The sequence below is a fragment of the Protomyctophum parallelum genome (genome assembly GCF_964188405.1).
Source record: "Protomyctophum parallelum genome assembly, chromosome: 4".
Lineage (NCBI taxonomy): Eukaryota > Metazoa > Chordata > Actinopteri > Myctophiformes > Myctophidae > Protomyctophum > Protomyctophum parallelum.
The window spans coordinates 48,322,637-48,345,890 of NC_139700.1; the positions used below are offsets into that span (position 1 = coordinate 48,322,637).

Here is a 23,254-nt window from a genome sequence, read left to right on the forward strand (position 1 = left end):
GCTCGTTCTCTTTGACAGCTTACGCTGTCTTGTTTTCCCACGAAGGCTGCGCCGCAGTGCTGGTGACGGCAAGCGTTAGCACTACCCGCTCCCAGCACGTGAGTCGACGCTAGTATTATTTGTTTACTACTTACCTATACTACTTATACTTATACTACTTATACTTATAAGTGTACTTATCTACCGCTATATTACTCTGCCTCTCTGAGCGAGTCTTTGCTGGCACTGGCCAGCTATATAGCACCGCCGCGTGCTACAAACGGCGACCTGAGCGTCCCGTTTAGCACCCGTCAAAGTGAACGGATAGCTCGTTCTCTTTGACAGCTTACGCTGTCTTGTTTTCCCACGAAGGCTGCGCCGCAGTGCTAGTGACGGCAAGCGTTAGCGCTACCCGCTCCCAGCACGTGAGTCGACGCTATTATTATTTGCTTACTACTTATACTTATACTACTTATACTTATACTTATACTACTTATAAGTGTACTTATTTACTGCTATATTACTCTGCCTCTCTGAATGAGTCTTTGCTGGCACTGGCCAGCTATATAGCACCACCGCGAGGTTACGTCAGTAACCCCGGTTATATGAATTGGCTTGACTGATTTAGTCACTTGTTCTCAAATAGTGTACTTTAATTTCGGCACAGAGCCATTGCCACTTTATAGGTTGGTTTTTCTGAAATTATATATATATAACTATATCATTATATATATATCATATATACTGGTCTCTGCTAGAGCACCCCTTACCTGGCATAGGCGGCGTGCGCGCCCCCTCCCTCCAGCTAAGCGGCCTTTAGCAGCTACAGTAGCCTCTACTGGCACAGGCAGCGTCCGCGCTCCCTTCCTACCAGTTTACGGCTCCACCCCTAGCGACCACTAGCGTCCGCGCTCTGGGCTACATCTGCGGGTTTCCAATGGACGAACCCCGCCACCACCTGTGCACCTCCTGCCAGGCTCCTCTGCGGCCAGAGGATGGGCATGACCTCTGCCCTGGGTGCCTTGGCCCCCAACATCTGAGGGAGGCACTCGGTGACAACCCATGTCACGTGGACGCAGGAGCGTCCAATCTCTCTCGCCGGTAATGAAGGCTAACAAAACCCTCCCCGGACAGAAGATACGTTATCGTTTAAAGCGGCGCTATCCCCGCTAAACAGACGTTCATATGATATCATATACTTATCATGGCATAACCTCCTGTGTGTGGGTAAAGGCTGCGTTCGCGCCGCCTCCCTGCTCTGCATACAAGGTCTGTTCGACTGTGAACGCTAGCGCTTACTATAAGCGACTATAAGACTTGCCGAAGGATAAGAACACTGTCATATTACCTTCGTTTGTTAAACACGCTACTTTTTAAGCTTTGTTTAGCCCCTGCTGGTGATGGCAAGAGCCTTGCTGGCCAAAGCCATATACCGATATTGGCAGCATTCAAGCTTAACTGCTTTTGCGAATAGCTGTATTGTTGTTATTATCAGCCCGGTACAGGAGCAGCTTCCTGCGTCCTCCCAGGGTATTGATGTTGCTACCAGTATAGTTTGTAGCAAAATAGTATTAACAGCTACTGGTGTACATAGCCTGTCTGGTTGTTAACCCAGCTGGCCCCCAGTAGTGGGCCTAGCTGAAGCTGCTACCAGTATGTCTGGAGCTCAAAGCTCCATTAACAGTTTTTTGCATATACAGTGGGTGCAACCTGGTTTGTTCCCACAGGTCGGATTAGTGCCCCTGGGTACCTGTAGGTCCTATTAGCCCAGCTGGTCCCCAGCACAGAGTATCTGGCGCTGCTGACAGCGTAGCTCACAGCTGCTACCAGTAGCTTAAAGTTAAAGCTGTTTATGAACAGGCTATAGCTTGTCTTGTTTTTTAGTAGCCTAGCTGGTCTCCAGCATAGCTCTCTAACTGGCGCTGCTACCTGTAGTTGTAGCCCAAGCGCTTATTATACTATTGAAGATAAAAAGCTATCTGTATATAGCTTGCCTTACTGTTTGTTGGCCCAGCTGGTACAGGGCAGGCAGCGTATGCGCTCCGCTCCTCCAGCATACGGCCAGCTTGATGTTACTTACTACTAATCGTTTGTTAGCTCAAGCATTTATTAACAGCTATTGGTGTATAGCTTGTTATGTTCATTAGCTGCAGCTGATACAGGCAGCGTACGCGCTCCCTTCCTTCAGCAGGTGGCCCCTATCGGTGGAGCTATCGGTTGTAGCCTTTTCTCCAAAACTAGCTTGTGTCGGTTTATTTAACCGAACCTGGCTGGGGTAGGCAGCGGTAGCGCTCCCTCCTCCCAGCATGAATGCGTAGTAGTGCACACGTGACTAGTGTATTGGAAGTGTCTTTTGTTTCGCTCTGGACTAGCAAACATAAATAATAATGCACTGGAGTTTGGATAAGCGTCATAGTGCCGTGATAAACGGTCACATAGGAAACACTACAGCTGCTACATAGCAGCGTCCAAACCTTGACTGAAGGCTACTTTATTATCATAAATTATAAGTAAGCCTCCGCCGGGGGTACAGGTAGCGTAAAGCTCCCCTCCCCCACCGCGACCATGCAGGTCGCACAGTCTATCTAACAGCAACGTTTGTGTGCTGTTTCTATGATGCACTTTACATCTGGTTGAATCTCAAAGTGCTGCAATGAGCATTTGCATAAACGTAAATGCATATTCACATGCTGCGGCAGGTATAGCAGCATTCAGTTTTTCGATTAAGTCATTATATGCCGATCTAAGTTAAAGCCTCTGCTGGCACAGGCAGCGTACGCGCCCCCTCCCTGCAGCATATGGCCAACACCTAGCAAACCAGTAGCGTCCGCGCCCTGGGCTAGTTGGGACTGGTGTGCACCGGCCGGTCCAAAGGAACCGGTGCCACCACAACGGAGAGCACCCACTTTCGTACCTCGAAAGCCTCTGCTGGTACAGACAGCGTATGCGCTCCCTCAAGCATATGGCCAACACCTAGCAACCAGTAGCGTCCGCGCCCTGGGCTAGTTGGGACTTGTGTGCACCGGCCGGTCCAGAGTAACCGGTGCCACCACAATGGAGAGCTCCCACTTTTGTACCTCGTGTGAAGCTCTCCTTCAGCCGTGAGCCGACCTTGGTCCTGCCCCGTGTGCCAGGAGGAAAAGGTCTGACCGCTGACTACAGCAGATCCGAGAGGGCTCAGCTATCTGCAGAGTTGGCCCGCATGAGGGCCATGCTCACTTCAGATAACACCTAGGCACCTCGGAGGGTGCCGAAGCGCCTACCTCTCCGATGCCACAACTGACTCGAGGTTGATGTGCTCTCCCTGACAGCTTAAGCTACGCACTTCCATGACTATGAGGAAGATGCAGAAGGCGGTGCCTCCCAGGCATCAGAGCCGGCCTCCCACTTCTCAGCTCATGCGCATAGCCGTGGAACGCATACTAAAGCAGGCAGTCGGCTCCTCCAAGCGCCTTCTTCTTGCTGTCTTCGCCGTCCCCCACGCCTGTACCTGAGACAGCTACAGGCCTGCCGGGCGAACGATCAGGGCCCTCTCCCATCTCTATACCGATGGTGAAATCCTGGCAGCCCTGCCCTGATTGGGAAAAGTGTCCTGAGACAACCCGTTGCGACGTGACACTTTAATAGATTTGAACGCACAAGGCGATAAGGGCTGGCCTGGGTTACATGCCAGCCACCAAGCCTGTCATTGCATCCCTCATTGTGTTCCCCAACGAGGCCCGGCGGCAGAACGCTAGGTGACCTCGACCCCAGTGCAGGAGCACAGACAACCTGCTCACTGGGGCCTCCCGTTCACACTTAATAGTGGCAACGTTAATACTGGCTCAGTCACCTTTGGTGTGTCACTGGAGGCATTGGCGTCATGTCCTCAGAGCGTGGGCGGCTGATGTCCATCGTATCTCTAGCCCGTCGCCAAGTCGGGTTTTCACAGTCAAGCTTGACTGATGAGCCTAGGCCAACTCTCCGTAGTCTCCCTGAGGAGCCAGGAGCACTAGGTGGTTCAGCCGGGCGAGAATCGCCGGAGCGAACCATCCAGGGGGGGAAGACCAGGCTGCAGCTTGCAGGCCTACGACACATCCCGCCTCCCAAAGGGCCGAGCTCCAACATTGATGAAATCATCTTGACTGCCCTCGGAGCTCGCGTATCACCGCCGGCCCACACTAGAGGCCAGCGTGTTCCCTGGCGTCCCACGCAGGGACCTGACTGTGACTGTGACTTTCCGGGCTGTGCAGTGCCTTCTGACGCCAGCCCCCCATATCCGGCGGGTCAAAATGGCCATTATCAGCAACATGACGAGAGCCCTACTATCAGACCAGGAGTGATGTGTCCTCCTGCCCAAGGGCGCAACAGAGGCTGTATATCCTCAGTCACACTAAGGGAAGTCCGATCTACATACTTCCTCGTGACGCAAGACAGACGGGTGTCGATATGTCTTGAATCTGATGGGACCCATATGAAGTTTATGCCAGTCTACTGGGCCGAACACGGCAATGTGCTGGAGCGGCAAGTGGTGCGCTCCGCTCTATAGCACACATTCTCATACTCATGGGACCTTAACCGGGTACTGGACGCCCTGTGCGGGCCTACCTTCGAACCCTTGGCACAGGCAGAGCTGAAGTGGGTGTCATGCAAGACAGCCCTTCTCCTGGCCATTACATTGGCAAAGCGTGTCAGTGAACTGCACGCTCTGTCAGTCAGCGAATCATGTCTGAGGTGGAACGCAGACGGCTCGGGGGTCACGCTGTGGCCAAACATAGCATTCCTCCCGAAGGTGCTGTCGCAGGCTCACCTCAACCGGCCTATCAGGCTGGCTCGATTCAACCCCCCACCTGGGGAGCTGACAGACAAACTGGAGCTGTTGTGCCCAGTCCGGGCCCTGAGAGCCTACATTGAAGCTACTGCACGCATCAGGCGAGCAGAGCAGCTGTTCTTTTGCCATAGTGGTGTGAACAAAGGCGGCGCTCCCTCCAAGCAGCGCCTGTCCCACTGGATTGTAGACACAATCAGCCACGCCTATGAGGCAAGTAACCTCCCCGTACCATCAGGGGTACGGTGCCACTCTACAAGGAGCATTTCCACATCATGGGCTGCCATGAGAGGGGTGCCCTTGGAGGACATTTGTGCCGCCGCCTCATGGGCTTCGGCAGGCACTTTCTCAAGGTACTACAGGGTGAATGTTGCCACTCCCCACCCAGTGGACGTGGCCCTCTTCCCCGAATCCTCCGGTTCTACCCTTTGAGGTCTGTAATCAGGATTCCTCGTGACTTGGCTGGTATAAGTCATTCAGTGCTTAAAGCACCGCCTCTGGCGGTCAGCAGGGACGAAATAGAACGATAGTTACGTATGTAACTACGGTTCTATGAGTCCTGAATGACCGCCAGAGGCACTCTTGTCACTCAGAATCCTCGTGTTCTCGCGAGAAGATTCTGTAGGGACTGAGCCCCGGACGACTGCCGGAAGTTATAGACGACTCCGGGTCATCACGGGGTCAACCGACATTGTTGGTATAAAATACTCGACTGCGCATGCGCGAAGGGACGTATTCAGTGCTTAAAGCACCGCCTCTGGCGGTCATTCAGGACTCATAGAACCGTAGTTACATACGTAACTATCGTTTTAACACTTGGCTTTAAAAGTGCGTGCGTGTGTGTTTGTGTGTGTGCGCATGTTTTACATGCGTGTGTGTGTGCTTGCATGTACTCAGTCAGTTGTTTTGTGTGCACTGTAGTGTAGTGCAGGTCAGTTGTTTTGCGTGCACTGTAGTGTAGTGCAGGTCAGTTGTTTTGTGTGCACTGTAGTGTAGTGTAGTGCAGGTCAGTTGTTTTGTGTGCACTGTAGTGTAGTGCAGGTCAGTTGTTCTGTGTGCACTGTAGTGTAGAGCAGGTCAGTTGTTTTGTGTGCACTGTAGTGTAGTGTAGTGTAGTGTAGTGCAGGTCAGTTGTTTTGTGTGCACTGTAGTGTAGTGCAGGTCAGTTGTTCTGTGTGCACTGTAGTGTAGTGCAGGTCAGTTGTTTTGTGTGCACTGTAGTGTAGTGCAGGTCAGTTGTTCTGTGTGCACTGTAGTGTAGTGCAGGTCAGTTGTTCTGTGTGCACTGTAGTGTAGTGCAGGTCAGTTGTTCTGTGTGCACTGTAGTGTAGTGCAGGTCAGTTGTTTTGTGTGCACTGTAGTGTAGTGCAGGTCAGTTGTTCTGTGTGCACTGTAGTGTAGTGCAGGTCAGTTGTTCTGTGTGCACTGTAGTGTAGAGCAGGTCAGTTGTTCTGTGTGCACTGTAGTGTAGTGCAGGTCAGTTGTTCTGTGTGCACTGTAGTGTAGAGCAGGTCAGTTGTTTTGTGTGCACTGTAGTGTAGTGCAGGTCAGTTGTTCTGTTTGCACTGTAGTGTAGTGTAGTGTAGTGTAGTGCAGGTCAGTTGTTCTGTGTGCACTGTAGTGTAGTGCAGGTCAGTTGTTCTGTGTGCACTGTAGTGTAGTGCAGGTCAGTTGTTCTGTTTGCACTGTAGTGTAGTGCAGGTCAGTTGTTTTGTGTGCACTGTAGTGTAGTGTAGTGTAGTGTAGTGCAGGTCAGTTGTTCTGTGTGCACTGTAGTGTAGTGCAGGTCAGTTGTTCTGTGTGCACTGTAGTGTAGTGCAGGTCAGTTGTTTTGTGTGCACTGTAGTGTAGTGCAGGTCAGTTGTTCTGTGTGCACTGTAGTGTAGTGTAGGTCAGTTGTTTTGTGTGCACTGTAGTGTAGTGCAGGTCAGTTGTTCTGTGTGCACTGTAGTGTAGTGCAGGTCAGTTCTGTGTGCACTGTAGTGTAGTGCAGGTCAGTTGTTCTGTTTGCACTGTAGTGTAGTGCAGGTCAGTTGTTCTGTGTGCACTGTAGTGTAGTGCAGGTCAGTTGTTCTGTGTGCACTGTAGTGTAGAGCAGGTCAGCTGTTTTGTGTGCACTGTAGTGTAGTGCAGGTCAGTTGTTCTGTGTGCACTGTAGTGTAGTGTAGGTCAGTTGTTCTGTGTGCACTGTAGTGTAGTGCAGGTCAGTTGTTCTGTGTGCACTGTAGTGTAGTGCAGGTCAGTTGTTTTGTGTGCACTGTAGTGTAGTGCAGGTCAGTTGTTCTGTGTGCACTGTAGTGTAGTGCAGGTCAGTTATTCTGTGTGCACTGTAGTGTAGTGTAGTGTAGTGTAGTGTAGTGCAGGTCAGTTGTTCTGTGTGCACTGTAGTGTAGTGTAGTGCAGGTCAGTTGTTCTGTTTGCACTGTAGTGTAGTGCAGGTCAGTTGTTCTGTGTGCACTGTAGTGTAGTGTAGTGCAGGTCAGTTGTTCTGTGTGCACTGTAGTGTAGAGCAGGTCAGCTGTTTTGTGTGCACTGTAGTGTAGTGCAGGTCAGTTGTTCTGTGTGCACTGTAGTGTAGTGTAGGTCAGTTGTTCTGTGTGCACTGTAGTGTAGTGCAGGTCAGTTGTTCTGTGTGCACTGTAGTGTAGTGCAGGTCAGTTGTTTTGTGTGCACTGTAGTGTAGTGCAGGTCAGTTGTTCTGTGTGCACTGTAGTGTAGTGCAGGTCAGTTATTCTGTGTGCACTGTAGTGTAGTGTAGTGTAGTGTAGTGTAGTGCAGGTCAGTTGTTCTGTGTGCACTGTAGTGTAGTGTAGTGCAGGTCAGTTGTTCTGTTTGCACTGTAGTGTAGTGCAGGTCAGTTGTTCTGTGTGCACTGTAGTGTAGTGTAGTGCAGGTCAGTTGTTCTGTGTGCACTGTAGTGTAGTGTAGTGCAGGTCAGTTGTTCTGTGTGCACTGTAGTGTAGTGCAGGTCAGTTGTTCTGTGTGCACTGTAGTGTAGTGTAGTGCAGGTCAGTTGTTGCTGGATCCCTCTAGTCTCGCGTAGCCAGACGACTAGTCCACAATCTCTGAATGCTATACAGAGTCTGGAACTACAACAGTACTTCTGTTCACGAAAATATATATTTAACCCGTTTAGACTTGAGAACGATTCTACTAATGCCTTCTAAATCCTGACAGTTTTCTGACGGTTTCTATGTGTCAGTGGTTCTCAAACATTTTCATGTCAAGGACCCCAAAAACGATATACGTAATTGGCCGCCGACCCCCCCCATCTGAAAATATGTTGTTCCAGGGACCTCCTCCCCAGAAGCAAAGATTTGAGTTAAAAAGGCTCGCTCTGAAAGACTATATTCAAAGATTTGCGCCACATTTTTCACGATAAGAAAATACCAGATCTACAAGCTCATAGCGCGGCACCGAATGCTGAGCTATGGGCTTGTAGAGCTGCTATTTTTCAATAGCTAAAGTATAACATAATGCTTAAAACACCAAAAGGGGTTCCCGCACAGAATGAATATCATTACATTTTATTTTATTTACATTTCTGCTAAGCAACAAGCTATATATGCTGAGTTGATTTCTATCTATATTGGGATACAGTTGCGCGACTGTAAAGACGAAACGGAAGTGGGGAGGAGGCTTCTTTTCCGCTTTATCGCTTACTGATGATCAGAGCTTCCGTCTCTCCAGACTGTATGACGGAAGCATTTATATTTTACTCATGATCAGAGCTTCCGTTGCTCCAGACTGTATGACGGAAGCATTTATATTTTACTCATGATCAGAGCTTCCGTTGCTCCAGACTGTATGACGGAAGCATTTATATTTTACTCATGATCAGAGCCCCCCCCCCCCCCCCCCCCCCACACGATTTTTCAAAAATAGCAGATCTACAAGTTTTGTAGAGCTTGTAGATCAACGGCTAAAGTACAACATGATGCTTAAAACACCAAGAGGGTTATGTGTGCAAATGGAACCAAATGGAAGGGGTTCCATTTTGAGCGGTTCTCACCTGTTTGTAGCTCTTGTGTAGTTTCTTGTACTGGAACATGTTGCAGAGCACTGTCGCGGCTGCTTTGGCTGCTTTCACCCTCCCAGCACTGATAGAAGAAATAGATGATGATAATAATTAATAATAATAATAATATACAGTGTTAAACACACATGTACAGTTGTATGGCAAAGGTTCAAATGCCATTTTGATAGCATGTTACTTAGAAAAGACAACCTCCCGCCTACTGGCAGCTTAGCGAAAGGGCCTTGAGTTTGCATGTTTTCCCCGTGTCCCCTAAGGTAGGTATACCCTCACATGTTCTCCCCGTGTCCCCTAGGGTAGGTATCCTCACATGTTTTCCCCGTGTCCCCTAAGGTAGGTACCACCCTCACATGTTCTCCCCGTGTGCCCTAGGGTAGGTATACCCTCACATGTTCTCCCCGTGTCCCCTAGGGTAGGTACCCTCACATGTTCTCCCCGTGTGCCCTAGGGTAGGTACCACCCTCACATGTTCTCCCCGTGTGCCCTAGGGTAGGTATACCCTCACATGTTCTCCCCCCGTGTCCCCTAGGGTAGGTATACCCTCACATGTTCTCCCCGTGTCCCCTAGGGTAGGTACCCTCACATGTTCTCCCCGTGTGCCCTAGGGTAGGTACCACCCTCGCATGTTCTCCCCGTGTGCCCTAGGGTAGGTATACCCTCACATGTTCTCCCCCCGTGTCCCCTAGGGTAGGTATACCCTCACATGTTCTCCCCCCGTGTCCCCTAGGGTAGGTATACCCTCACATGTTCTCCCCGTGTCCCCTAGGGTAGGTACCCTCACAAAAAACATGCAGTAATCCTGGTCTCTAAAACAATGATCTGATTAAAACAAATGTAGTTTTAGTGACATTTTAGTCACCTGGAATGTTTTAGTGTTAGTATAGTTTTAGTCGACTAAATATCATACGATTTTAGTCGACTAAACCTACAGTTGATTTAGTCGACTAACATGTGTTTTGTCGGGCCTTGATGCCGTCGTAATGAGTGTTTTTACACATGCTGAAAATAGCCGATCTACAAGCTCACAACACGTCGCAGCGTGACGCGTTGCAGCGCGACGTGTTGTGAGCTTATAGATTTTTCAGCATGCAACAAAGTGTAAAATTACTTATACTGGATCTCTTGTCCACTAGTCCCTTCCTAACATTTAAGTCTAGTTGTTATTTGTCGGTGAAATAGTCAGTATATTTAGTCTTAGTTTTAGTCATCGTTTTCATTTACGATGATCTTTCGTCTTAGTTTTTAGTCGACAAAAACAACACTGTTTGAAACGTCTCATCAACACTCAAACTACGTTCTATTTGTCCAGACAGTGGTACTGAAAGGGGGTTCTATTCACTACTTCATAAACATTTGTTTTCTAATCTCATGGATTGGTTTTTGAGTACTTTTTCCTGTTTTGTATGTGTCTATGGAGTTAACATTACTCTAATAGACCCCCAGGTGTTGTGTATGTGTCTATGGAGTTAACATTACTCTAGACCCCCAGGTGTTTTGTATGTGTCTATGGAGTCAACATTACTCTAATAGAGCCACAGGTGTTTTGTATGTGTCTATGGAGTTAACATTACTCTAGACCCCCAGGTGTTTTGTATGTGTCTATGGAGTTAACATTACTCTAGACCCCCAGGTGTTTTGTATGTGTCTATGGAGTTAACATTACTCTAATAGACCCCCAGGTGTTTTGTATGTGTCTATGGAGTTAACATTACTCTAATAGACCCCCAGGTGTTTTGTATGCGTCTATGGAGTTAACATTACTCTAATAGACCCCCAGGTGTTTTGTATGCGTCTATGGAGTTAACATTACTCTAATAGACCCCCAGGTTTTTTGTATGTGTCTATGGAGTTAACATTACTCTAATAGACCCCCAGGTGTTTTGTATGTGTCTATGGAGTTAACATTACTCTAATAGACCCCCAGGTGTTTTGTATGTGTCTATGGAGTTAACATTACTCTAATAGACCCCCAGGTGTTTTATATGTGTCTATGGAGTTAACATTACTCTAATAGACCCCCAGGTGTTTTGTATGCGTCTATGGAGTTAACATTACTCTAATAGACCCCCAGGTTTTTTGTATGTGTCTATGGAGTTAACATTACTCTAATAGACCCCCAGGTGTTTTGTATGTGTCTATGGAGTCAACATTACTCTAATAGACCCCCAGGTGTTTTGTATGTGTCTGTGGAGTTAACATTACTCTAATAGACCCCCAGGTTTTTTGTATGTGTCTATGGAGTCAACATTACTCTAATAGAGCCACAGGTGTTTTATATGTGTCTATGGAGTTAACATTACTCTAATAGACCCCCAGGTTTTTTGTATGTGTCTATGGAGTTAACATTACTCTAATAGACCCCCAGGTGTTTTGTATGTGTCTATGGAGTTAACATTACTCTAATAGACCCCCAGGTTTTTTGTATGTGTCTATGGAGTTAACATTACTCTAATAGACCCCCAGGTTTTTTGTATGTGTCTATGGAGTTAACATTACTCTAATAGACCCCCAGGTGTTTTGTATGTGTCTATGGAGTTAACATTACTCTAATAGACCCCCAGGTGTTTTGTATGTGTCTGTGGAGTTAACATTACTCTAATAGACCCCCAGGTGTTTTGTATGTGTCTATGGAGTTAACATTACTCTAATAGACCCCCAGGTGTTGTGTATGTGTCTATGGAGTTAACATTACTCTAATAGACCCCCAGGTGTTTTGTATGTGTCTATGGAGTTAACATTACTCTAATAGACCCCCAGGTGTTTTGTATGTGTCTATGGAGTTAACATTACTCTAATAGACCCCCAGGTGTTTTGTATGTGTCTGTGGAGTTAACATTACTCTAATAGACCCCCAGGTGTTTTGTATGTGTCTATGGAGTTAACATTACTCTAATAGACCCCCAGGTGTTTTGTATGTGTCTATGGAGTTAACATTACTCTAATAGACCCCCAGGTGTTTTGTATGTGTCTATGGAGTTAACATTACTCTAATAGACCCCCAGGTGTTTTGTATGCGTCTATGGAGTTAACATTACTCTAATAGACCCCCAGGTGTTTTGTATGTGTCTGTGGAGTTAACATTACTCTAATAGACCCCCAGGTGTTTTGTATGTGTCTATGGAGTTAACATTACTCTAATAGACCCCCAGGTTTTTTGTATGTGTCTATGGAGTTAACATTACTCTAATAGACCCCCAGGTGTTTTGTATGTGTCTATGGAGTTAACATTACTCTAATAGACCCCCAGGTGTTTTGTATGTGTCTATGGAGTTAACATTACTCTAATAGACCCCCAGGTGTTGTGTATGTGTCTATGGAGTTAACATTACTCTAATAGACCCCCAGGTGTTTTGTATGCGTCTATGGAGTTAACATTACTCTAATAGACCCCCAGGTGTTGTGTATGTGTCTATGGAGTTAACATTACTCTAATAGACCCCCAGGTGTTGTGTATGTGTCTATGGAGTTAACATTACTCTAGACCCCCAGGTGTTTTGTATGCGTCTATGGAGTTAACATTACTCTAATAGACCCCCAGGTGTTTTGTATGTGTCTATAGAGTTAACATTACTCTAATAGACCCCCAGGTGTTTTGTATGTGTCTGTGGAGTTAACATTACTCTAATAGACCCCCAGGTGTTTTGTATGTGTCTATGGAGTTAACATTACTCTAATAGACCCCCAGGTGTTTTGTATGCGTCTATGGAGTCAACATTACTCTAATAGACCCACAGGTGTTTTGTATGTGTCTATAGAGTTAACATTACTCTAATAGACCCCCAGGTGTTTTGTATGTGTCTGTGGAGTTAACATTACTCTAATAGACCCCCAGGTGTGGTTAGAATATTGAAATATGTCTTCCCTGTGTATTTAGATTTCTCAAAAGGCCCAATCGAAATAACAGTGATATAGTGTCATCACAATATCATCCCCTCCCATAACCCCTCCCCCTTTACCATGCAGCATCAGCTGTGGGTGCTGCTTCAGTTCAGATGGATCACCACCCACCAGGCAAATTGCGCATACTTAATGACCTGGTGGGTGTGGCCACATTAAAACATAATTTTAACACTTTATGTACAGATATGTACATTACTCAGATATGGAAGAAGACCTTAACCGTCTTCCTGCCATTGCCGAAGCCCTTCGGCAATCAAAGCCTCAATTTGATAATAAACCTTGCTGCCATTGCCGTAGCCCTTCGGCAATTGCGCTTTTATAGTGCATATGATCGATCAAGCCATAATGCTACTCACGTTAGCCGGTTAGCTAGCAGTGTTGTTAGCACTGCACTGGATCGTTCATATTAGATCGCGGTCGCCATAAGAATCCATTCTATCCGTTTCTTTCAATCGCCTGTATCTCCTATTCCTTGTCCCAGATGGCATTTTTGGTCAAAACAGCGTTTCTTTGACGGCACAGAGCCGACGTTGTGGAGTGCTATATGTACCGGCATTGATTCGATCATGTAAACAAAGGTTGTCTTGGCAAAAAAAGCTGGCAGGGATAAGCTCACTTCCGGTTGAGGCAAAATGTGGCTTTTCAAAATAAGAGCTCAAATTAAAAAAATGCTGGCGTGAATTAGGTCCTAATTTCTCAATAAATGGTAGCAGTCAATGGGTTAAGAGGCGGCATGTTCTAGGGGGGGGGAGGGGGGACAAAATCACGGCACTCCATCTTTAATAATGTGAATTATTAACCCATTCTGAACGGGAACCCATTTTGGTGTTGGCATCATGTTATGCTTTAGCTATTGAAAAATAGCAGACCTACAAGCTCGTAGCGCGCCACCGAGTGGCGCGCTACGAGCTTGTCGGTCTGCTATTTTTTTTTTTAAATCAAAGAATGACTGACATTTTTTTAGAATCTGATCTCAGGTCAGAATGGGTTAATCAGACCAGTGTGTGTCCAGTGGAAACCTCGTATGAATCTGATCTCAGGTCAGAATGGGTTAACAGCACACTGTGGAACCAGCGTCCACTCCTGACCAGGGGGGCAGTCAGACAGATATTTTGTGAAGCCACTAAGGAAATCGGGACTTCCTGAAAGTTCATATAATGGCCTGTTGTGGCGCTGTCATTGGGCCCAACTTCACCTAGACTGTATTACCTTAATAAACATGGGCATGAATACTTTCTGCTTCCAGTCACTAGTTTAAAGTCTCATTTCTCATGTCATAATATTATTTTTGGAAAAGTCGCGTATGTTCTGAGGGGCGTGGCTACCGTTACAGTCTATGATCGGGAGCCACCCCCCATTCGAGTCAAAATAAAAACCAACAAAGAAGAAGGGGGGAAGTCCCGCCTCGTTGTCTGGGCCAGCCAATGGCCAGCTGGGCCCAAACGGATCTACAAAGATGGCGACTTACAGTTCAAGGACTGACGGGCTTCATTTTACGTCCATATAAGACCCGGAGAACGCTTTGTCCATATTTTCTACAGTCTATTCTCCTGACCCACCTGTTGTCGTGGGAGTTCTTGATGCCCACCAGCTTGGCCAGGCCGTCAAAGAAGGTGACGTCGCGGGCTGCCAGGGCGCTGGCGGTGACCAGGTTGTTGAGGATGCCGCAGATGTTGACCACGACATCGCTGGATGGGTCCTTCTGCTGGCCGTCGCAGGGCAGCAGAGTGACCAAGTTGTTGACCACCTTGGTGGCTAAACAAACAAACAAACAGCAGAGTCACCAGGTTGTTGACCACCTTGGTGGCTAAACAAACAAACAAACAGCAGAGTCACCAGGTTGTTGACCACCTTGGTGGCTAAACAAACAAACAAACAGCAGAGTCACCAGGTTGTTGACCACCTTGGTGGCTAAACAAACAAACAAACAGCAGAGTCACCAGGTTGTTGACCACCTTGGTGGCTAAACAAACAAACAAACAGCAGAGTCACCAGGTTGTTGACCACCTTGGTGGCTAGACAAACAACAAACAAACAGCAGAGTCACCAGGTTGTTGACCACCTTGGTGGCTAGACAAACAACAAACAAACAGCAGAGTCACCAGGTTGTTGACCACCTTGGTGGCTAAACAAACAAACAAACAGCAGAGTCACCAGGTTGTTGACCACCTTGGTGGCTAGACAAACAACAACATGGGTAATAGGTAAGACACTTCTTAAAACATATTTAGGCCTAACGTCGAAATGAAAAAAAGAAAGTCTTCTAAATCCTGACAGTTTTCTGAAATACCTCATGTTTCTATATCAGTGGTGCTCAATATTTCATGTTGAAGACCCCAAAAATATATGTAATTGGCTGCCGACCCCCATCTGAAAATATGTAGTTCCAGGGACCCCCCCAGAAGCAAAGATTTGAGTTAAAAACGTTCACTCTGAAAGAATATATATCGCAAGCTCGTCACGTGGCACTCAGTGCAGCACGATGAGCTTGTAGATCTGCTATTTTTCCAATAGCTAAAGTATAACAATAATGGGTTCCCACTCTGAATGTGTTCTTAGGGTAAAAAGGTTATACCATTAACAATTGAGGCATTTATCAGACACTCTTAATCCAGTGGCTTACAGTAAGCAAGAACAACACATGGTAATACATAAAATACATAGAAATAGTCATCAAGAATCATACGGAAGCTAAGACCCTAACCTCTGGCTAACAGTAGAATAGCTATGCCAGTAAAACGCTAGCGACAGAGGTCGCGTGCACGTATCTGCCTGGGTGACGGCAGACTGCTGGGCGAGGGCTGGCGTTTGGCACGGGGGGGGGGGGGGGGGTCAGATCACCCTGGAATGAATTCTGTACTGGCCATATGGTGTCTTGAGCGTACAGGTTTTGTTGAGGTCAGATCAACATAATGGAATGTCAGAACAGGTCAGCTCCATATATGGAGATCTAAGCGTGGGCAGCGGGGGGGGCAGTGTCTTGAGTATACAGGGTTTAATGAGGTCTGGCCATATATGGAGTCGTGTCTCGAGCGTACAGGGGTTTGATAATAATAATAATAATAATAAACTTTATTTATATAGCACCTTTCATACATAAATGTAGCTCAAAGTGCTTTACAGAGCAGAAAAGATAATAAAAACAAAAGCAAAACAAAACAGCATTAAAACAGGCATGCAGTTAAAACAATAGGGCAATAACGCAGTGTCAAATCAGGAGAAGGCAGTGGTACAAAGATAAGAACAGATAAAATAAGGCAACGACATTAAAAAACAAGCAGTAATACAATACAGTGAGGACGTGAATAACAAAAAATAAAAGATCACTTAAAAGCAATAGAGGTGGGTCTTGAGCTGAGCTTTTAAAAATGTCTACAGGGGCTGCCTGGCGAAGGTACAGTGGGAACTTGTTCCATGCCGACGGCACGTAGAAGCAAAAAGCTGCTTCCCCGTATTTTATAGTTGCCATTTTTTTAGGCAAAGCGAGCAGGCCAGCAGTGGAAGACCTTAGGGGCCGGTTTGGGACATATTTAGGCAGGCAGTCATGTAGGTAGGAAGGTTGCTAGACCATTGAGAGCTTTATAGACAAGTAAAATAATTTTAAAATCAATCCTAAAAACAACAGGAAGCCAGTGCAGTGATGCCAAAACTGGAGTAATATGTTCTCTCTTTCTAGTTACAACTCTAGCTGCTGCATTTTGGACAAGTTGTAGTCTGTCAGTTGTTTTCTTAGGCAGTCCTGAAAAGAGCGCTATGCAGTAGTCAAGCCGAGAAAAAACAAAGGCGTGGATTAGCGTTTTTGCATCGTCCGAGGACAAATAGGCTCTGATTCGAGCAATATTTTTAAGGTGAAAAAAGGCAATCTTGGTAACATGATTAATGTGTGAATTAAAATTCAATTCAGAATCAATAATAACCCCCAGGTTCTTTACTGTACTGTTACTTTCTACAGTCAGGTTGCCAAGCCTGCTTATTATTGATTCTTTCTGCTCGCTAGAACCGATTATGAGAACTTCTGTCTTATCCTCATTTAGCTTGAGAAAGTTCTCACTCATCCAACATTTGATGCTAGACAGACAGGTTAGCAGTGGGTCTAAGGCACAGGGATCATCTGGGGCCACAGAACGATATAGTTGGGTATCATCAGCATATAAATGAAAATTGACTCCGTGATTGGTAATGAGTTCACCCAATGGCAGTATGTACAAGGAGAACAGCAGAGGACCAAGAATCGAGCCCTGTGGAATACCAGAACTGATGTCGTGTTTGTCTGAGTCAAACTCGGCTAGATTGACAAAGTAACTTCTGTTTGATAGGTAGGAGGAGAACCAGGACAGGGCCGTACCAGACAGGCCTATCCAGTGCTCCAGACGCTGTATTAAAATTGAATGATCAATGATGAGGTCAGATCAACACGAATTCTGTATTGGCCATATATAGAGCATGTCACGAGGCGTGACTGTCAGACTGAGTGACAGGTGAGGCGTGACAGGTTTTGCAGGTCCCGAAACACGTACCCATGTCGTTCTATTGTTTAACCCATTTAGACCTGAGGACGATTCTACACATGTCTTCTAAATCATGACAGTGTTCTGAAAAACCTCATGTTTCTACAATATGTCAGTGGTGCTCAACCTTTTTCATGTCAAGGACCCCCAGAATTATCTGTATTTGGCCGCCGACCCCCCCCCCCCCCCCATCTGAAAATATGTTGTTCCAGGACCCCCCCCAGAAGCAAAGATTTGAGTTGAAAACGTTCGCTCTGAAAGAATATACATTCAAAGGTTCGCGCCACATTTTCAAAAAAAAAAATCAACGAGCTCGTAGATCTGCTATTTTTCAATAGCTAAATTATAAAGCAATGCTTAGAAAACACCCCCCCAAAAAAACTGGTTAAAAAACACCTACCCATGTCGTTCTTGTCGGCGGCGTGGCGGGACAGGTTGCGCAGGAAGCCGGTCAGCGAGCGCAGCTCCAGGTCGGAGGTCGTGCGCAGGTTGTCCAGCAACACGGGCAGCATGCGCTCCTGGTCCAGGGCCACGCGGCTCAGCACCGACGCCCACTACAGGGGGCACAGGGGAACTGCAGGTCAGTACGCTTTAACATGGAAGGGACATTTTCATTTCATCGCTGGAAGAAACTGCAATGTTACTAGTATTTGTAGTAGATAACAGTAGCACAGTTTGACATTTGCACAATGTGGTCAGAAAAATAATGAAGTATGTGTGTTTGACTCTTAGAGTATATATTAACCCATTCTGGTGTTAGCATCATGTTATGCTTCATAGCGCGCCACCGAGTGGCGCGATACGAGCTTGTAGGTCTGCTATCTTTTGAAAAATCGAAGAACGACTGACATTTTTATAGAATCTGATCTCAGGTCAGAATGGGTTAATCAGACCAGTGTGTGTCCAGTGGAAACCTCGTATGGATCTGATCTCAGGTCAGAATGGGTTAATAGAGACGGCACCGGGTTTCTCCTCCCATCCACTTGCATTAAGTTGCTCAAAAGTGCATGAGGCGATTTCACTCCTCCTTCCGGGTAGGAACAGAGTGCATTCTGGGACAGAGTGCATTCTGGGATGGATTTCCCCAATAACATTGGGGAAATCATTCCCCAATGAGTGCCGTTGACTATCATTGCGCCGTTTGCGCGTGTCATGGGCCCAATAACATGAACGTGGGCAGTGATAGTCAACGGACCAGCGCTGGCTCGAGCTGCAATGACAAATTCGGCCACTATGTCCATTTCGCCTCAAGGGTTGCCGTCCGGGTGCCGTCTCTATTAATATATAATTATACTCTATGGTTTGACTGGATTGCTGAATTGACCATAATGCTTTGGTTCATTTGCCCCTCCTTGTGGAGAGGGGGGAGGCTGTGTGGATGTGCAGCTTGTAGATTGGCTGTATACATAACAACAAACAGCAATGTACGTGTATGGTGGTCAATCTCTAATCATCTCACCCTCTTGCAGTGGCCCATCTCTAATCATCTCAGCCTCTTGCAGTGGCACATCTCTAATGCTACTCACCCTCTTGTCCCCGGCGGTGATGTTCTGCAGAGCTCCGGACGCCGCCTCTCTGGTCGTGGCGTTGATCTCGCACTGCTTCAGCACGCGGTTATACAGCCCCACCACCTGGGGGTGCCAGAGCCACTCCACGCCCTTGGGCACGCGGGCCACCTCCGTGAACGTGGACATGTCCTGGTTCTTCCTCTGAAAACACAGCCACGCCCAACACCGTTCATTTCACCCACTAAAACTACAATTTCACTAAAACTACCAGATTAGTTGGTTTTCTCCTCGACTACAATTTACAATTTAGGATTGAGCAGGCGCTCTTTTTTTTTTTTTAAGATATTTTTTTGCGGCTTACGCCTTTTATTGATTTTTGAAGGGACAGACAGTAGGCTGACAGGAAACGGGAGAGAGATGGGGGGATGACATGCAGTAAAGGCCGTGTCGGGTCCGGGAGTCGAACCCGCGGCACACTGCGACTGGATTACCAGTCCGGTGCCCAGACCGTTACGCTACGGCCTGGGCCGAGCAGAGGCTCTTAATCCAGAGCGAATTACATTAAGTCAGAACAAAAAGCATGGCAATACATTACATATAAAGTAATTATCAAGAAACATGCGTAAGATAAGAACGTAACAGTGGAGTATCTATATAATGAAACTATACATGAACTATACATATGTACTATAAAGTGCTATGACTGCATAAAATGCAATTCTAGTGCTGTCTACGTAACATGCTATAAGTCTGTATAAAATGCTATCCAAGTCTACATATAGTGCTATCTAAGGGGCTAGGGCAAGTGCTACGGGCCATGATGGAGTCTGAACAGGTGGGTTTTCAGACTACGGCGGAAGATTGGGAGTGAGGCTGCAGTTCTGATTGTAATGGGAAGTGCATTCCATAGTTTTGGAGCCAGAAGGGAGAAGAGTTTGGGATGTGTGGAGCGTTGTCCCGGCGTTTTTAGCGAAGGTACTTTTGCACTCTTCACACACAGGCAGACAGACAAATACAGAGATCTCCATGTGGGACACAGACAGATAGTATAAAATGGGTGCTATGGCAAGCTGGCAATGGGTATTATAGGGTTCCCCAAGTTGCATCGCTCCCATGTCGGCCGGTGGCCGACGGGCACCTACAGGAGGTCCAGTGGTGATAGAATGGGAGGTACACATACATTCTTGGCCTTGCGGCTCTTGGGGGTGAAGCATCCGATGGCGTCGGACTTGACTCCGGTGTCCTGGGCCCTGGTGGGCCCCTCCAGGCGTAGGAGGGCCGAGGGGGGCATCTCGCTGTACAGCTGGTAGGACAGGTTCCTCAGCACACACACTGCATTCTCTACGCCCTGTGCACACACACACACACACACACACACACACACACACACACACACACACACACACACACAATCACAATTTAGGATTACGTAAGCTCACAATTTGTTTATGTGCGTGCGTGCATGCGTGCGTGCATGGCTGAGTGCGTGTGTGCGTGCGTATTTTCGTATCTATAAGACTTTCATTTGGTCGTTACATGATTTCAAGATTTTGCACGTTCCAGACTACATATCAGTAAAAAACATCAGTAACGGGTTGTTCCAGGACAGGACACTAAACTGTGTGACGGATCTGGATCGTATACCTTGTCCTCTGCCTTGTTGGCCTCCAGAGCTCCTTTGATGTAGGTGACCAGAGCATCCACCAGGCCGTGAGTCTCCCTCATCTGCTGCCGGGTCTTCTCATTCACCGAGCTCAAGTTCCTACAAGAACAGAACCACTCAATCATGTCAGTGTTGTTTTCGTCGACTAAAACTCTGACTACCTTTTTCCACTGACGAAAACGACATGGAAAGTAAATGAAAACTGAGCTATGATGACTAAAACTAAGACTAAATATATTGGCAATTTCGTCAACAAATAAAAAACTAGACTAAAATGTTAGGAAGGGACTAGTGGACAAGAGATCCAGTATAAGTCATTTTACACTTGGTTGCATGCTGAAAATAGCAGATCTACAAGCTCACAACGCGTCACGCTTATAGATCGGCTATTTTCAGCAAGTGCAAAATCAGTTTATTACGAGGGCATCAAGGCCCGACTAAATCAACTGTAGTTTTAGTCGACTAAAATATTATGACATTTAGTTGACGAAAACTAGACACATATTCCGTGTGACTAAAATGTGACTAAAACTAAGTGAAAACGATTTCAAAAGACTACGACTAAAACTAAAACAACACTGTCATTCACCGAGCTCGGGTTCCTAGAACAGTGGTTCCCAAAGTGGGGCCTGGGGACCCCCAGGGGCCCTTGAGGGAGTTCCAGGGGGTCTGGTTTGGAACCAAATAGACCCTTATATGGGTCCGTAACTCTGAGAGTGTACAAATGTTAACCCATTCTGAACGGGAACCCATTTTGGTGTTAGCATTACGTTATGCTTTAGCTATTGAAAAATAGCAGATCTACAAGCTCTTAGCGCGCCACCGAGTGGCGCGCTAAGAGCTTGTAGGTCTGCTATTTTTGAAAAATCGAAGAACCACTGACATAGAAACATAGCTTTTTCAGAAAACTGTCATTTTCAAACAGACATTTTTAGAATCTGACCTCAGGTCAGAATGGGTTAAATGAACATAGATTTTACAATATAAATCGGGGGTCCCAGAGGTAGAAATGCCATTAAATGGGGGTCCGTAGCCTAATTCAGGTCAAACTGGGGGTCCTTGAAATTAAAACGGGTTGAGAATCACAGCTAGAGCCGTAAAAAGCTTCTCTTATGGGGGGTCCCTGGCCTGGCAAATCTGTTCTAATGGGGATCCGCCGGCTAATTAAGTGTCAATTTGGGGGTCCACGATATGAAAAGGTTCAGGTTCAGGTTCAGGTTTATTTGTCATTTGTATAGATACAGAGTATACATACAATGAAATTTATTTTGCTCAGAGCACTCTCAGTCTTACATACACAGGACATAAACAAACATCTATAGTGCAAGAAAAGACAAAAACAGGAAAAGAAAAGTGCAATACAGTTCAAGGTCAGCTGTTCAGCAGCCTGACTGCCTGGGGGAACCACCAGAAGAATAGAATAAATACACTTCATATGTAGAGGTATTATAACATATATTTCAGTACAGCAAAAAGGTATTAATAATCCATAAAGACCTGAGAAACAGATTCAACGTAATGTCTCCTAAACCATGACACCCTATGTTTCTTTCAAATATGTTGTTCCAGGGAGAGTATTAGAGGTACTGTAACATAATGTTTCAGTACAGTAAAAGGTATCAAAACAGAGGCGTTTGGGTACCTCAGACATCCAGTGGTGTTGTAGAAGATGTCGGCCTCGGAGGCGCTGTGCTGAATGGACTCGTCGTCCTCGCCCGCCAGAGGAACCAGGATCTTCTCCGTCAGCTCGGCCAGAGTTTCCCTCGCCAGCTTCTCCTTCAGGTTGTCTTTGGAGGACAGGTTCCACAGAATGCCTGCAACGCACGCACACACACACACACACACACACACACACACACACACACACACACACACACACACACACACACACACACACACACACACACACACACACACACACACACACACACACACACACACACACACACACACACACACACACACACGCACACGTACACGTACACACATCAGAGGAAGAGGTCAGGTATAAATACTTAACCCCAGCGCCTGCGCTCAAGTATGATCAGTATGATCAGTAGTATGATCAGTCGTTAACTAGGTTTCGAGGAAGAAATCCGATTGGTTGAAACAGCCTTCTAGCCGTGGTTCAAACGAGCACCACTCCGCACCTAATCAAAACAAAGAATTCAGCTGCTCTGTTTTCCCAGAGCGCTAGCAAACTCTGTGATTTTCTTAGTTTTAAGGGTAACTGTATACTTGTATAACTGCAATATTACACTCGAGGGTGTGGTTTAACGTGATTATTGACACTTCAGTGATGCTTGCGGAACTCGACTACGTCTCGTTCCTGACCACATCACTACATTGCTGTTGTAGAACTGTTGGGCAGTAAGCTAGTGACAGTAAGCTAGTGACAGTAAACTAGTGGCAGTAAGCTAGTGACGGTAAGCTAGTGACAGTAAACTGATGCCAGAGAGACAGACAGGGTTGATCAACGCTCTCACTCTCTGACTCACTATTCTCCCACGTTTGGCTGAAGGGAGGAGTCGTTCGTTTTGGTGTGAGATACCGTAACGGCTTAATGAGTCATTTATGACTCATTAAGCCGTTACGGTGAGTCATAGCGCACGTGTGTGTCTGCGTTTTGTGTGTGCGCACGTGTGTGTGTGTGTGTGTGTGTGTGTGTGTGTGTGTGTGTGTGTGTGTGTGTGCGTGTGCGTCGACTCAGCGCCTCACAGTTGCATGAAAACCGAGGCCGAGGATCGTCAATAAATAAAAATAGTCTGGAGTGCAAATAATATGGCCGTCTGCTGGGACTATGCGGCCAATAGGAACTCACCGTATTTAAAAAAAGCCAGGCTGTATAAGCAA

General features: G+C 46.6%; 1 protein-coding gene across 1 annotated transcript in view; it reads right to left on the reverse strand.

Moving 5' to 3' along the window:
- pkp3a (plakophilin 3a) overlaps positions 1–23,254 on the reverse strand; it is a gene marked incomplete at its 5' end in the record, with an annotated part of 76,424 nt that overhangs the window by 1,723 nt on the left and 51,447 nt on the right. The window contains 7 exons of the mRNA XM_083762850.1: positions 8,799–8,886; positions 14,282–14,477; positions 17,631–17,784; positions 18,757–18,939; positions 19,919–20,086; positions 20,383–20,500; positions 22,044–22,215. Of these exons, the coding sequence (XP_083618976.1) occupies positions 8,799–8,886; positions 14,282–14,477; positions 17,631–17,784; positions 18,757–18,939; positions 19,919–20,086; positions 20,383–20,500; positions 22,044–22,215 (1,079 nt within the window). The remainder of the gene's footprint in view (positions 1–8,798; positions 8,887–14,281; positions 14,478–17,630; positions 17,785–18,756; positions 18,940–19,918; positions 20,087–20,382; positions 20,501–22,043; positions 22,216–23,254) is intronic.